Source organism: Colletes gigas, unplaced genomic scaffold, assembly GCF_013123115.1.
Source record: "Colletes gigas isolate AHSC1104 unplaced genomic scaffold, ASM1312311v1 Colletes_gigas_Sc00025, whole genome shotgun sequence".
Taxonomy (NCBI): Eukaryota; Metazoa; Arthropoda; class Insecta; order Hymenoptera; family Colletidae; genus Colletes; species Colletes gigas.
In genome coordinates, this window is record NW_025106654.1 from 663876 (window position 1) to 679877 (window position 16002).

At 38.5% G+C, this 16002-nt stretch overlaps 3 protein-coding genes across 3 annotated transcripts; 1 reads left to right on the forward strand and 2 right to left on the reverse strand.

Moving 5' to 3' along the window:
* Positions 1-27: 27 nt before the first annotated feature.
* Positions 28-1850, reverse strand: LOC122401490 (jerky protein homolog-like). Its single transcript, XM_043403646.1, has 2 exons — positions 451-1850; positions 28-136 (listed from the first exon to the last, which is right to left on the reverse strand). The coding sequence occupies exons 1-2, from the start codon at positions 1848-1850 to the stop codon at positions 28-30; spliced, it is 1509 nt and encodes a 502-aa protein (XP_043259581.1).
* Positions 1851-3322: 1472 nt separating this feature from the next.
* Positions 3323-5140, forward strand: LOC122401517 (survival motor neuron protein). The gene is made up of 6 exons (XM_043403704.1): positions 3323-3673; positions 3873-4055; positions 4183-4297; positions 4425-4719; positions 4871-4941; positions 5010-5140. Exons 1-6 carry the CDS (start codon positions 3632-3634, stop codon positions 5066-5068), a joined length of 765 nt encoding a protein of 254 aa, XP_043259639.1. The 5' UTR covers positions 3323-3631; the 3' UTR covers positions 5069-5140.
* A 126-nt stretch (positions 5141-5266) lies between these two features.
* Positions 5267-9645, reverse strand: LOC122401543 (katanin p60 ATPase-containing subunit A-like 2). The gene is made up of 8 exons (XM_043403745.1): positions 9586-9645; positions 9354-9424; positions 8063-8242; positions 7697-7955; positions 6516-6684; positions 6326-6438; positions 5945-6144; positions 5267-5645 (listed from the first exon to the last, which is right to left on the reverse strand). The coding sequence occupies exons 1-8, from the start codon at positions 9643-9645 to the stop codon at positions 5267-5269; spliced, it is 1431 nt and encodes a 476-aa protein (XP_043259680.1).
* Positions 9646-16002: the final 6357 nt, after the last annotated feature.

A 16002-nucleotide genomic window follows, 5' to 3' on the forward strand; every position in this document is an offset into this window, starting at 1 on the left:
GTGCCACAGGCTCAATGACAAGGTTTCTTAGACTTGCCACCAGGGGGCAACTAATAGCAGCGTATGTTCCGAGGCCTCCAACAAATATTGTCTGTCAAGCTGACGCAGGTCCAGTTTACATTGTCCTTTATACTGTCTGCGCAGTTATCCCCGTCACTTTCTGGAACAGCTTATACGAAACGAGCCCCGTGTTATCTACTATGTATATGCGGTAAAAAATTCAATTAATGAATCACCGAGGCAAGAGAAATAGAATTTTTTTGCATTTTTACATTATCGTTATAAAATGACAATAATCGGATGGATGAAGTTTTTAGGATAAACATAATACCAAATTCGATATATCTAGTCGAGGGTCAGAGGAGAGGTATAAAAATAAATGTTGTAACACATGCTGAACTGTCTGTGTATGAATATTATTTTTGATTATAATAATCAATTAAAAATTGCGTATGAACGTTAATAACTTTAGGTTCCGTTTCCGCCCACATCGCCAAGTTATTAAATGTATGATCGATTTCTTCTTCTTCTATTCCACAATGTGGTCCTTCGACCGTGTCCTCTTCTGTGGCAGACGACTCTGCTTGCTCGCACTCAGAAATCCATTCCTTTATTTCTTCGAATGGAATGTTTATCGCGAATTGTTCGGACTCCTGTTGAATATTGCCCGTAAAATCCTGCTTTTCAAAGTCTTCGGTCGTGGGTGATTGACTCAAAAGTTTCCCCCACGAATTCTTAATGTTCGCCGCCGTTACGTCATTCCACGAGTCGCTAATTAAATCAATACAGTCTTTTATATCGTAATCCGCGTAAAATTGCCTAACTCCATCGTAACACCGAAATACCCGATAGAGTAATTTGTGTCGAAACAGATGTTTACATTCGGTAACGACACTCCGACCCATCGAAGTCCTATCGGGTGGTAAAAAAATTATTTTCGCCTGGGAATCTTCCTCTGTTTGTTGAGAAAGTATATCTTCCCAACCGCTGTCAACCAACAGTATCACTTTTCCCATTCGTCGCCCCTGTGCTTGATGCTGCCAAACGGTGGGCATGAAATGATTGGTATACCAATCGTTGAAAATATCTTCGTCCATCCAAGCGTTATATTGACTTTTGTACACTACCGGCAAAATGTGTCGGCAGTGCTTCAAAGCTCTCGGATTTGGGTATTTATTGATAAAAAGTAGCGGCAGTTTGTGCGTGCCAGTGATATTAGCACAAAGCGCCACGGTAACGCGTTCTGTTTTCATTCTCTTCTCATCCGCCGGCCGTTCTTCGTCAGCAAATATTCTTTGCGGAAGAACTCTCCACATTAAACTCGTTTCAGTCATATTATAGACATTTTCTTCGTAAACGTCTTTTTGGAACAATACACCCGCTAATTCGTCTATAAGTCTATTCGTAGTTGATTCGTTTGCTTCGGACCCCTTTTTTCGATAGCCCCTACGTCCTATACCGTGTCTCCTTTTGAAACATTCGAGCCAACCGCGGCTAGCTGCAAAATTCGATGTACCACCAAATTCGTCGTGCAATTCTTTAGCTTTCTCCTGCATAATACTATCGGTTATTTTGTCTCCTAATGCACGTCTTTCTAAGACCCACGTGTGTAGCCGGGCGTCTACATCTTTGTATTGTACCGTAGGTCTTTTTTTGAAATCCATAGAGTTCAGCCTTTCCGAGACTTGTCGAAGCGATGCTGCGTTCTTTCGATATCGATAGATAGTTCTCTTATTGACGCTATATTCAGCTGCGAGCTGAGCAACAGTCGCACCGTCGTTCAGCTTCTGCACAATTTGCAAACGTTCGCCAAACGAATGTTGTATCCTTCGTTTAGGATTCAATGCCATGATTTTGATAATTATTCTAACTTTGGAAATATACTAATGATACACAAACGCAGTACTGTTTCTCAAGTTGTGCAATTTCTGTCTTTTTAACTGTCGCGTATTATCCCCACCATTCTCTGGAATTTGACGAAGATGCAATTGTATCTCACTCGCCCTCACTTTCTCACTTTAACCCCGACGATATTGTTGAAACGAGCTTGTTTATACCATTCTAAGTGTACGGAAAGCATTAATTGCTTTCTGTCTGCCGATTGGCAGAACAAAATCGGTGATTTGTATTCTACCAATCGAAAGTTGAAACGCATTTAACGTTTTCCGTGTAGAAGCGATAGTTGGACAGAATCGTTTGAGTCGAGCGTGTATCATTAATTCGATCCATTTAAGGGGAATATGGCACGTCAAACTTATCCCCTTTTTTCTCGACAAGTTGTCACACGGCTGAAACATTAGATGGCGTTTGCACAACCACTCTGTCACCGATCATAAAAGAGCGGTTTAAACCTTTCGAAACGTCTAACCTCGACGTGATTAATCCTCGGACAACGTGTTGTATGAATCGCTATAAAATAACTATGATCTGGTAATACTTCCGCGATACCTGAAGACTATAACAAATTATCGATCCAACGAACTGACTATTCCTTCTTAAATATGTATCACTAAGTTTTGGGAATGAATTTCAGCATATAACCTACACGTGTATGTACCATTTAGCGTTTCGGACGTGTGACAACTAGAAGCTCACCGTGAAGGAGAAGGGGTAACGTGAATTGAGCCACATACCCCTCAAACGAAACAAATTATGCAGCCCAGTTGACGATACTGAATTCGGGGACAGGTTGCATGCTAACCCTTTCCTTTTTTGGTCTTTTTCTAAGTTACCTTGAAACAAAGAGTCTTAATTAGAAGAGCGTGAAAGCTGTTCTTGACTGTGATTGGCTCGTACACTAAAGTCACGACCATGTACCAATCTAACTTTTCTTTAATTTCAGTCGTACGATATTATTAATTATATTATCATGTTACATTATATTTTTAGATTGTATTATTTTAGTTATTTTTTTTTACCAAAAAATGTCACTGTGAAAGCTAAAGAAGAGAATTTATTGTAAATTTATGTAGAAATTCAGATATTCAAGAGACAGCCTTGAACATGTCGCATTCATAACCTTCAATAGAGTTCATCATATACCGAACAATGGTGAAAGTCACGTTGAATTCAAAATTCGAGAAAAAAACATGAATCATAATATTCTCATATCTGAACCAAACAAATTTGTCTTGACAAAGTTTTTTGTACCAGCAAAAATAACGAAAATATTAGGATCTGCAAAATAAAAGGAACACTCTGTATGAGTACATGCTCAGGGTGTTTCACCTAATTTGAGTATCTTAAATATTTCATTTATTTTCGATAGAAAAAATATCAGAATTACGTTTTTCAAAATTTCAAAATCGTGACGTTTTCTTAAGTGAAACGATATATATTAATTACTAGACTATCGTAACTGACAAAAAGGCAAATTTAATTATGTGTATGTTGACCTACAAATAACCTTAAACTATAAAATTTACGAATAGTAGTACATACATACGTGAAAACGAATCTTAATGAAACTTAACAGAACGCATCCCTAGTAACCGTTTCTAAGAATTTTCGTCCATGTAATTTGCCATCGACTTTAGTGCAACCATTGTTTACAGTTTGTCAGACTTGAATTGATGTAACAGAAAATTTTTTGAGAACAAATTTGATACTCGGATGAATTTGCTTGTATAAAATGGCGGACGATAATGTGCTTTTTGTCCGGGGAAACGGAAATGTATGGCACTTGTTTTTAATATTGGATTGAGGTTACAATATTTTTAAAGCTTGTATAAAACTAACATTTTAGTTATGTACATATACGATGCGAAAAATATTGCAATTACTGATTTCAGTAATCTTACAAAAATAAATGCTTTGTCGAAGGGAAGTAATATGTTTGAATAAATTTCGCAATATTTATTTGTGTTTCTAAGGGTACATGTGCGGATAACGAAGATGTTTGGGACGACAGTGCGTTGATAAAGGCGTACGATAAAGCTGTGAATTTAGCAAAGGAGGAAGTCACTAAACGAATGGGCATGGACATTCAAACTTTGCAGTCCAAACAAAAGTCACAGGATTGTATACAATCTCGACATGCAAATAAACCATATAAGGTTATGATTTCATTATATCGGAAGTCCGATACAAGATACAGTTTTAAACTTATCAAGTTAATAACTTGAAATCGTCGTGCTTATTTTACCAATTATAATAATTAGCTAATGTGTTTTGCCTGTACAGAAATGGATCACTGGGGCACCCTGTCGTGCTGTGTACTCAGAGGATGGACAAATTTATGAAGCTATAATCTCAAAGATATTTGAGAACAGTGGAACTTGTATTGTGAAATTTGTAGGTAATGGTTCCAAACTGATTATTTTGAATAGAATTATTTAAGAAATGTATTATAAAAAATTAATAAATACATTGCATATAATATAGATAGATTTCTGTGACAGTGAAACTCGTTTCAATGTGTTTAGGATATGATAACACGGAGAAGGTAGATATGAGTTCTCTTTTAGAGTCAGAAGGTTTGCAAAGACAAATAGCTCAGCAAAAAGCGGCTCTGGCAGAAAAAAATGAAGACAATATAAATATCGATGAAACAAATTTTCCTACAATTGCAAACTCTAAAAAATCTAATGGAGAAAAAATGGATTACGAATGGGAAGAAATAAAAATGGACAAGCAGTATTCAGTGCCTGGATCGTCTTTCAATTCAATGATAGACATGATGCCGCCTGCACCTCCCTTACCACCTCAGTTGATGGCTAAGTAAGTACAAAATTTAGGTACTTTTGTGCAAACTGGCTTATATTAGAAAATTCTAAAAATCCTAATGAAATTAACATAGTAAGTCTGAAATTGAATAACTTTGAATCTCAGGCAGGCAATTATATGTAATTTTAATCAAGAAATATTTCAGGCTTCCAGACAATGATACAGACGCACTTTCGAGTATGTTAATGTCTTGGTACATCAGTGGTTTTCACACAGGTAATTACTTCATAATTAATTTCCACAGCAGTTACATTTTTAATCAATCGCGTTTCATTCTTTCGCAGGCTATTATCATGGTATGAAACAAGCGAGAAGTAATCAGGAGAAAAGAAAAACTTGCTGATTGTATAAATGTTTTTCTACTCTAAATATACTTTTTATAAAATAATACAATAGAACAAGAATTACGTACGTGTTTATTTATTAAGATTTACTATTAATTGATAATAAATAAATAAAGTACAGTAGTTTCGGTTATTTCCTTCTTAGGATATCTATGGAATGTAACAGTGAAGGAGAGAAGTAAAAATAACTTTGTTTTTTAATATGAATAGTTCGTTGTTAGTGATTCTTGCCATGTAGTGTACTTAGGTATTAATTCCGATGCTGTGGGTCTCACGTACTTTAACGCATCCATCAAATAATCCAAGTCTGAGATTTCATACTTGCTTTTCAACGCGGATACTTCTTTGTTCTCATGACGTATCCAAGTCGGAGTTTCTTGTAACATCCACGCTTGTTTGCAAAGCATTTTTATGTCAGCGCCAGAATAATGTGCAGTTTTCCTAATTATATCTGAGTCATGCAAATCTAAATGTGGTGAAATATAAGACTGCAACATATAGTATCGAGTATCTGAATCGGGCAACGATACGTAAATATGTTTTTCCAGGCGCCTTAATAAAGCTGCATCTATGTTCCTAATATATGAGACAAAATTGTAACTGTAAGTTTTGTTTTAAGGATGCCTATAACGGATAAGGATGTTAAAATGTTATGACGTAAATCAAATTTCAAGTTTTACATATCTAATGTTTCAGGTGGAATCCGCAAGTACATCAGGGACGACGAACTGGTACCAGTTGTGGGCCATACCTACACTTTTGTGATTCTCGGTGAAGTTCGTCACCCCCGTCATGTACGTATACAGGTACGCAAAACTTTTCAAATTATTTTTAAAATGCTCTATTTTGGTCGAGGTTGTATTGCTTCTACTCACCAAGGGGCATTAGTGGTAGCCATCAGAACAACATTCGAATTGTTTTGAGACGTTACTCCATCCAGCCTAGTGAGAAGTTCGGCTCTAAATCTTCTTGCTGGTTCGGATAATGAACTATTCTCAATTTTCGTGGCTATCCAGTCGATTTCGTCGATAAAGATAATCGTAGGCGATTGTTGGTATGCAAGATCGAACAGAACCTGTCCGTTTTAATGGCGTGTATTAGTAAATTGTGATTTAAGTTTAGATGAATTTTATCTAAGGACACTTTTGACCTTCCTAATCCGGCTATACCTTTTATAATTACGATTTTATTTGTCGAGGTATTCTAATCTCGACAAGGATGTTATTAGCTTGATAGAAGGTCGCAAGTTAACTTACGCGAATATATTTCTCGGAATCGCCTCGCCATTTACTGACCAACGAGCTGGCTGTTATGTTAAAGAACGTGCAATTGCACTCCGTTGCGACCGCCTTCGCCAACATGGTTTTACCTGTTTATCGTTTATTATTGTGAATATTCTAGAGCAAAAGTTCTAATCGCTGTCATGAAGAAACGATCGTAGTTTACCTGTACCGGGTGGTCCATAGAGTAGAATGCCTTTCCAAGGGGAAAATTTCTCGTTGAAAAAAAAGGGGTATTTTAAGGGGTATACGACGGCCTCCTTTATGACTGTTTTACAACCCCCGAGGCCCTTCACGTCATCCCAGTGAACGTTCAAATTTGTCAGCACAATTTCCTGCGTAAGCGCACAGTTTAAAATTGAATTTTATAATTAAAATCTCTCGTGCATCGAACGTATGAAACGCCCTGGCTTCGAGTAGACTTACTTTTGATGCACAGGGGGCTCCGGACACGGGGATGAAGGTGTTGGACCAAAGGAAAAAGGGTGGGTGGGAGAAGTTCAGGAAGGACATGGAAAGGAAAGGGTGGGAAAAAGGCAGGGAGTATTTTAGGACGTTTTGGGTCAGTAGTAAGAGGGGGAGGTTTAAGCCGTGGTTTGATAAGTTAAGAGGGGTGAATAGGGGAGTGATTAGGCTGGTCTCCAGGCTAAGAGGAAATCATTATAATCTAAGAGGGTCATTGGCAAGGAAAGGGATGATTAGAGACGGAAGGTGTGAGTGTGGGCAGGGGGAGAAGAATGTGGAGCTTGTAATGTTTCAGTGTGGTTTGTATAACCTGGAGAGAGAGGAGATGCGAGGGAGGTTGAGGAAGGAAATAGCGAAGGTAGGGGAAGACATGGTAGGGTTGTTGGCGATGAATAGGACCAGGGTATATAGGGTAATGAAGGGTTTTTTTGATAAGATAGGGAACGATTTGTGAAGAAAGAAAAGAAGATGGATGGAGGAGTCGGGTTGCGACAGGCAGGGAAAGTTAGGAGGAAGAGGAGGGAGAGGAGGATGTTCCTAATGGGATAGTGATAATTAGTAATTAAGACTAGAGATTAAGTCGTGTTATTTTAGTTTTATTTTCATTTGTATTAGGTTAATGTTAGCTTTAATTTTAGTTGTAAGCGACTGCTAGAAGCGAGGTTAGGGCTGCGGGAGTGTTAAGAAGGGAAAAGGAGAAGATGAGGGGGGAGGAGAATGAGTTAAAAGAGTAGAAAGGAGGGGAATAACTGGAGTAAGGAACAGGAGACAAGTGGAAGTAGGAAATGGAGGATTTCGAAAGTAGATGATAAATGGTGTTATTACAAAGCCGATAGTGCTAGTATCGCATCCAAAAAAAATATAGGAAAGGAAAGGACTTACTTTTGAGACCACCTCGGCCATCTTGTGCAATTCAGAATCCGTCGTGTAGAGATTTTCGATGGACTTCGATATCTTAGAGTATAATGATTGTTGAGGAGCATTTACCGCGGCAGGTACATCATCGCATTCGTTGTGAAAAATCGACTTCACCGTAATTGCGTCGTTGATATCATTATTGGAATCAGAGTTGGTTGTTTGGAGGTTTGTCTCCTTTCTTGCCTTATTTGTATTCTTGACCTTGTTATGCTGTTTGGAGTTCCTGGTTTCTCCGAAAAATTTGAGATTGTAATTCATGACAAATTAAACAAAATATCTGAGTTTCAGAGATAATAAAAGAGTCTATTCGGTCAATAAATATTTGCTTACATTACGTTTTTGTTATCGGACGATACGACTCTCTTACACAGAATGGGGTGTTTGTTGAATTTCATCTGGTAATAAATGTTGTACTCCAGAAGGATCATTTCCAGATCCATGTTATCGCAAACCTGAATGTCTTTGGATAAATGAGCTTCCGTTATAAGCGTATTAGCGGATTCCGTCAAACTGCAAACGATGAATTTTCTATAGCTTACATTTCGTTCGATTTTAGTACTTTTCCCGTTAATTACTTATTATTGTTGTTAACCGACAAAAATATCGGCTTGTTTGGGAAAAGTATCGGGAACAAATTATTCCTCGTTTTTCTTTTCGAATATATTATTTATTATATGTCGGAAAGTACTTAATTATTGTTCGAGACATCGTGAATCTTACGGCTAAATGCAGGCGTGCGACGCCATTGCGTTTCTGTGTTCAGTTTTGCAATTAAGGGGTCTGGTAACTCCAGAATATTGAAAAATTCGATTTTTTTTTTTTGGCTTAAATAATAGTTTGAAGCCTTAAAAACATTATGCGAAAGGTCTCAGTGTCGGAACAATGTTTTTGCTGAAAATTTAGAGCCCCAAACGATGACGTGTATCTGCGTCCTGTAGCGCGTTAAATGCATTTTCCTCGAAACTATGTTTTACAAAACGGTGTGCAGCATTACTCCAGTTCTAATTAATCAATTGCTTTGAAAATTTACAGTTATCTTTACTATTATATTTATTAGGCATTGACGATCCGTTTTTTTCAAAATTGTCAAATAATTCTGCAAAATATTCGTAATAAGAACTCGTTTTTGTGTTAAAATTCGATTTTAAGTTTCAAATATCTGCCACATTGTTCATTTTTCTATAAATTGAAATGTCTCATCGTCAATGCCTAGGACATTTATCATAGTTAATGGAATATTTCGGTTTTTGTTGTACATAACAACCATTTTACCACAATCCTGCACACCAGCTGGGCATCAAAACAAGAAGTGGCTCGGGAACATGGCGCTGTGTAGGCTTAATTATAAATATTTTTTAAACATTGCCAAGGGTTTTTTTCAACATTTGTTATACCTAAATACAGTGCAAAGTTTCAGGATAATTGAATGCTTACTTTATCTTCAGTGTTGCTTAAAAAAATGCCTCGTTTTCCATACCGCTAGAGGTACCAGACCCCTTAAATCAACGAAGACAGATGAAATCAACGTTCCTATGTTGGTTTGGTTGCTCTCGATTGTAATAGTTAACAATGCAATAGTCAACACGTTTAATGCGTAAGGTATAATTTCATGAGTATTTACCTCTGATTTTCCAGATAGGCTACTATAAGATGAAGAAGGTGTCGACGGCGTTCTTTACCACGTTTGTTCTCCTGATACAGAATTAACGCGTCCGTTAGAAAAGTAAAATTAAATCCCGTTTCGTGTAATATTTGGACAGTTGTAAAAAGTTAATGAAACTTTTAATTCGGGTATAAATGATTCTAAAACACGTGTTTCAACGTCCACGCGACAACTAGATTGTTTTTCTTACCTTCTCTTTCAGATTGTGATTAACGCAATCCGTGGATCCGTCTAACGTTAAGTTGTTCATGATGTTTTAAGTTCTGTAACCGAATAAGTTTTTCTCGTTCGTTTATTGTAAAAGAGAACTAATCCTCGTTGGTCAATTGTTTCTCGAACGCTTGTTTGAAAAGAACACGATCGGTTCGTTGCTATGGCACAAACGAGGCATACCTCACCTCGTCTGTGGCTATGGCGGCAGAACTTGAATTCTTTGATCGTAATACGTATTAGTATTTTATACTTTTAATTATTTAACTTGTAATATATACTAACTTCAGATTGTATACATTGGTCTATTTAACAAACTCAATCCAAAGTTTATTTCAATATTAAAAAAGTGCGCCATTGTACGAACGATTGCACTGCTATCTACGAACAGAACATCCAAGTTTGTCGAGAAATAGTCCGTTGTCTTGGACGCTAGATGACGCCTCGATCATGTATGATCGAAAAAAACTTTGTGGCGGCACAGTTTCGAGTCGGGGTCATCAAATGTTCTCGACAAACGTGTACGTTCTGCCGGAGGATGACGGTGTAATAGGTTTTCCTCTGATAGTCCAAGAAATCCCATCAATGTAATGTAATAACAACAGAATTTCTTTATAGAATTTTCTGCTCGTAAACGATACAGTCTTTAACAGAGATTGCAGAATCGATCTCAGGAGCCAGGATTCCATTTAATCGTTTATACGTTTCGTATTTCACGCATGCGATTCTGTGCATCGTTATTTGACAAAAGCTTGATGAAATCAAAGACAGTTGGGGTACTTCTCCCGTTAGCACCGGGAACACCAGTCACGCAACGGTTATCGAGTGCTCGAAAGGGTCCTCGCTCGAACGAAGAGACGAAGCAGGATGAAAGGGATGAAAAGGATGGACTCGACGGGACGCCACGCGACGACACGATGCGTCGGACGGGCACAATAAAAATAGGTCGATTCGCGTTGGAATAGTAGTTTCGAAAGGATTTAACCTGCATTGAAAATAAAGGCTCACAAAGAGCCTGAAAGTTAAGGGAAAAGGACTTAAAGAGCGTTGGGGCGTGTTGATTGACTTTGAATGCGGGCATTCTAGCGGCTCGTTTCGCGTCGATTGTTCCTATTAATTGAACGATAATATCGGTGACAATCACAGATGGCAACAGTCCAATTTGCAGGCGATCGGTATACATACGCCCTTTCATTCTTCCCGCATTGGGTCACAGTTGCAGCAACTGAAAATTAAAGATCTTTCTATTCCTTCGTAATTGTTAAGAAAAACAATCGAGGGTTGTTTATCCACTCCACCCTCGCGGTACATATTGCAACGATATAGCGTCGGAAGAAATTTCCATTTCCTTCGAGTTTATTATCAAAGCAAACAAAGCAAGTCTTTCCAAAATGTTTATCATCTCCTAGTTTCCCCTTTTCTGCCAGGTCCGCGTGTCAAAGTTAACGTATTCCTTCTGTTTCCTGGCCTCTTCTTTTTGCTCCTTGGGTATTTTAAAAACTCTTCGTCGCGGCAACTAACCCCCGGATACTCTTCTCCGCGGGACGTTACGAGAGTCTCGGCTTTCCCTGGGGCTTCTAACGAACCCCTCGATACGATATCACGACGATATCAAGACGAACGCGAAGATAGACAATCTCCATACGAGAAGCTCATCAGCAAGGCTTTCTAGCAGGCCCTGTCTCGGACGACGGGATGTTGGGTAGTCGAGGAGTGTATATGCATATAGGAACAGAGGGGTCAGTCGAGCGCTTGCGAGAGAGACAAGAGCGTAGCCCTCTGGTGGTGAGCATGGGAGGTGACGCCAGATCTTCAACGTCTAATCTTGAGAATTAATTTTTAACACCTTATTAATACGTCCATTAATGTTGTTTCAGGTGAATCTAAATGCTCCTTACTTCGGTATAGACGCAGATCGTCGAGACCATGGAGGCAAATATCTCCTTAGATAAAAGTAGGATCGTGTTTCAAGGGCCATTCCTGGAACTTCTTAGTGACGATCGCAAAAATCTGATTGGCAAGTTTCCATCTACCGAGTGACGTTTTGCAGTATATGTCATCCATGCATACGAGACAGCGGCTGCAGCACTTTTCATTTTAAATTAATAACAGTACCTTAGCGCGTTAAAATTTGTCTTTATTAAATAAAACACTTATTAGCTTACGTTTAAAACGACACGAATGTTTACACATCGTAATGGTAAAATTTCCAATTTAGTGTTTAACTTTGCCTCGATCTAGCTACGAGGGTCGTTCAATAAGTCCTTAGAAAAAGATGGAAAAACAAATTATTTTAGATAGATTTTTTTTTATTTTTCAACATAATCTCCTTTTAGCTCTATACACTTCTCCAAGCGTTCTTCCAACTTTTTTAAGCCATTTAAAAAATAAGATTTCGAAAGGTCCTCAAAATAAGCATCTGTTTGTGCGATGAGCCATTTTTTTAAGTTTGGAAATAAAAAAAAGAAAACACTGGGGGCCAAATCCGGTGAATACGGTGGATGTTGTAATAATTCGAACTTTAATTCCATGATTTTGGCCATCGAAACTGCACAGGTCTGCACCCGTGCACTGTCTTGATGCAAGAGGAAGTTCCTTGCTTCGATCGACAATAAAAATGAAACCACGTGATGGATATAACTGAAACTTTGACAGTTGTCTAGCGAGCCATGATGCTTACTAAAAACAAACCATTTTCGATGCTACGAACGCCAGGTCTTGGATTGTCTAAGGACTTATCGAACGACCCTCGTAACAAAAGATTGCAACGTCTTTCTCAGCACCGAGAATGAAACAGAAAAGTGCAAGTTTGTCTGTTCCATCGACTTCTGTTAATGGAGGACCCAGCACAGATCTTATGGAAAATGGCCCTCGGTTAAATTAGCTAAACTTTTGATATGATGTAGTTCATTATGTCTTGATGAAAAGTTTCAATGGGCCCAAGCCCGTAAATTGAACAGTTTCCGAGATATAGGGGATCAAAAGTCAATAATAGTGCGCCTTATTCTAGACTATCACGTTTGAGCATATTTGAGTGTAAGAAGCACTGTTATGACCCTGTCAGTCCTTAAATATTACCTCTTGACCCCTTGACTCTATTTGTCTCTCTCTATTTGTCCATAACAATCTCAACATTCATATTGTCTTGATGCCCTCTATTAGCGCAGATTGATAGTTCGTTGGTAGATAACAGCCTTAAAAGGCTAAAAGTTTATTCACAATTTCGGAATTGTATCAAACATCAAGTTCTTATTTCTCACATTCCCGAAAATAAACTGGAACTAGAAGAGGAAGTAATAAATGGTTACTACTGCACCTGTCAATCTGGTGCCAAAATATTGGGTACATGCGCACATATTGCAAGTGTGTTAAGGTTTTTAGGATTTGCTCGTCATCAAAGGCATGCCAAATATTCGGATGTCACTCTTCTAAATACGACCATAGATGCCCCTAATAGAGGGCATCAAGACAATATGAATGTTGAAATTCTTATGGCCGAATAGAGAGAACTATAAAAACGGCCCTTTTCAGGGCTACATGGTGTGCAATATCCGATCGAGCAACCTCTTTGTGATGCACACTGGGTAATGCTAATGTCGACGGTGCATCATGTTTGTACATTGAAAAAGAGAACCATTTTGTACCTTTTTGGCGTTTTTTTGAAGGGGAGTCAGAGGGTCAGGGGATCAAGGGGTAATATTTAAGGGCCCACGGTAGTACTTTTGAGTTTTAAGGGGTCAAATAAATGGACAGTGTACAACAGTGCTTCTTACACTTAAATATGCTCAAACGTGGTAGTCTAGAATAAGGCGCACTATTATTGACTTTTGATCACCTATATCTCGGAAACTGTTCAATTTACGAGCTTAGGCCCATTGAAACTTTTCATCAAGACATAATGAACTACATCATATCAAAAGTTCACCTAATTTAACCGGGCGCCATTTTCCATGAGATCTGTGCGGGGTCCTTTGCGTAACAAAATCGATATTGAGTTTCGATAGGTTTCTGTCGAACTGTGATACTAGGATTTCGTGCTAAACCTATACCTGGACGAGTACTCAATTATTACCCGGATGGATATTGATTTATTACCGTTGCCGCCAATTAACCACAACCGATTGAAACGGGTAAGCCCAATTATCCTTTCTCGGTTCCAAATACCGTGTTGTCGGTCGTCATTGAAGGAATCGGACGATCAAATTGCGCGTTTCATCCGGGAATAAAATTCAACGAACGGATACGATGAATAATAACACGAGCGACGGTACTTTGTAAAAATTACGCGATACGAAGGTTCGTTCTGCATCGTAATTTTTAATTTGCTAAGAACCACTTGCGCGAATATTCCCAGCTAATGGCTGGAATGGTTCTATGGCCGCGGGTAAGAAATATGGAATCGTGTACGTTGGCGTCTTGGCGAGGTTTGTACGTATTACGCGCGTTGCATAAGATGTTGCATTCATCGGCGAATAGTAGGTATCGTAAATTGCCAGTAACAATAAATGGACTGAAAATGTATGTTCGCAGGTTGAAGTTGCACGGGAAGATAAATTATGATCATTGAACAACAGAAACAATCCATTCTTTCGAACGACTCCTAATTATGAATATTGTATTATCGAACACGGAAATTATTTTCTTTGAAACGGTACATCGGAAGAGTGAATGTTCATTTAATTTTAGTTAAAGCACAGTAACGGCTCGATGGAGGATTTTAATTAACATGCATCGTGAATTACATGGTCTTTTCGTTGTATGAAAGAAAATATTGAATGAACTTAAAGAAACAGAAAACAAAAGTTCATCGCTTAATTATTAATATAAATTGAAAATGTATAATCGTGGTATTCGATTGAGAGTCTTTCTTTCGAGAAAATTAACTTTTAAAATTCATCGGGCACGCGATCGAGCACGGCTTTGCTAACGCGTCCGACCATCGATTGATATTTCTACTTGCATTAGCGTTTGCAAACGTTGACAGTGGAATGTCATCACATATTTTAACTGGTTTCAGATCTATAGTTAGAATATAGAGAAATCGATGAATATCCGATAATATCATATCACGATTCGTGCTTTTAAATACAAAAAGCAAGTAGAAAGAGTCGAATATGGTCAGACACGCCAACTCGATTCGACTCGACGTACCACGAATTTTCAAAATTAATTTTCACACAAACCAATTATATTTTGCGTTAAACAAACATAAGTTCACGACGATAACTGTCGGATTTCGAGACAGATATTAGCAATAAACTCGAGAACCGTGCGGAGAGATATTTAAAAAATTTTTTCCACGATAATGTGCTTCTACTCGTTCGGAAGCCCTAAGAAGTAGGAAACTCGATTCGAGACCCATTATATCAGCAAACGGTGGAATTTTCGATACTCTTCCCATCGACTTTGACCCGTTTTCCAAAAGCTCTTACGTCAATTTTAGATAGTAGCTGGGAGGAGACGAAATAAAAACGGAGAACAGAGTAACTCCATTCTCCAATCAATTTTGATTTACGTTCCTTCGGCCAGCAGTTTGACAAAATTGATTCCTTTCGCCCATAGAACGCGAAGAATGTAACTGGACCGGTGAAAAGTTTGATCCGTACAGGGTGAAATCGCGATCAATTAATTAAACTTTTCATTCTTCCTAGTTCCTTTCTCAGTAAAGAAGCACATTATATCGCTAACCGGTGTCCTACGTGACTCCTCCGTCTTATGTTTTTCGTGCCGTCGAAAGAACGAAGCAAATTACACTGCGCCACGCTGGAAGCGGCCTGCTTTCTATTTCGACCATTTTGCTTCCAGCTGTAGCTAGTATTATTTAAAGTTTGCAATGGTATGTGTAGAAGTAAGTAAAAAATCTTTCGTGAAGCTGTTTACGTAACGAAACGGCGATCATAAGTATGTTACGTATACCGAACGTTTCGTCCCTCAAATTTTTCTTGCCACTTGCGTGCATTGGGAAATCGCCCTGCTACGTATCTAACCTTTGGAATGGGGGGGCACTTCCGTTGAGATACAGTAGCCCGGTAATTAACACAATTCGGAGAATACCGAATGCGGTAATTTCTAACGTACTTTTCAATCCGCCCCCACAGATTTTTGGGTATATAAACCCCGCGACTTCATTACTCTGGGGATCATAATCGTATCGTCACGTTTAGAGTCAACGTCACGTCTCTCGTTACGCGTCTACGATTTTGATAGTCAGTTATATCTAGTGAGATCGGGCTACAGTACCCTTTCGTATCAATATTAAACCATATAGAATCCGTGAACCGGCATAAATTCTATTACGGCCTTTAGTTTCAACCGACTTACCCCCGCATCGCCAGTGCGTCAACATCGAGCAACAACATTTTAGGTATTTATAATTATTCTTTGGACGCGACAAACA

Bases quoted from the DNA above. Each gene is read 5' to 3' on its own strand.
- LOC122401490 (XM_043403646.1), bottom strand. From the start codon at position 1,850: ATGGCATTGAATCCTAAACGAAGGATACAACATTCGTTTGGCGAACGT. The intron at 137-450 runs GCAATTTTTAAT...ATAACTGCGCAG, and splicing joins AAAGTTATTAACGTTCATAC to ACAGTATAAAGGACAATGTA.
- LOC122401517 (XM_043403704.1), top strand. From the start codon at position 3,632: ATGGCGGACGATAATGTGCTTTTTGTCCGGGGAAACGGAAAT. The intron at 3,674-3,872 runs GTATGGCACTTG...TGTGTTTCTAAG, and splicing joins TTGTCCGGGGAAACGGAAAT to GGTACATGTGCGGATAACGA. The intron at 4,056-4,182 runs GTTATGATTTCA...TTGCCTGTACAG, and splicing joins ATGCAAATAAACCATATAAG to AAATGGATCACTGGGGCACC.
- LOC122401543 (XM_043403745.1), bottom strand. From the start codon at position 9,645: ATGAACAACTTAACGTTAGACGGATCCACGGATTGCGTTAATCACAAT. The intron at 9,425-9,585 runs GTAAGAAAAACA...ATTCTGTATCAG, and splicing joins ATCACAATCTGAAAGAGAAG to GAGAACAAACGTGGTAAAGA. The intron at 6,439-6,515 runs GTAAACTACGAT...AACGATAAACAG, and splicing joins CTATGGACCACCCGGTACAG to GTAAAACCATGTTGGCGAAG.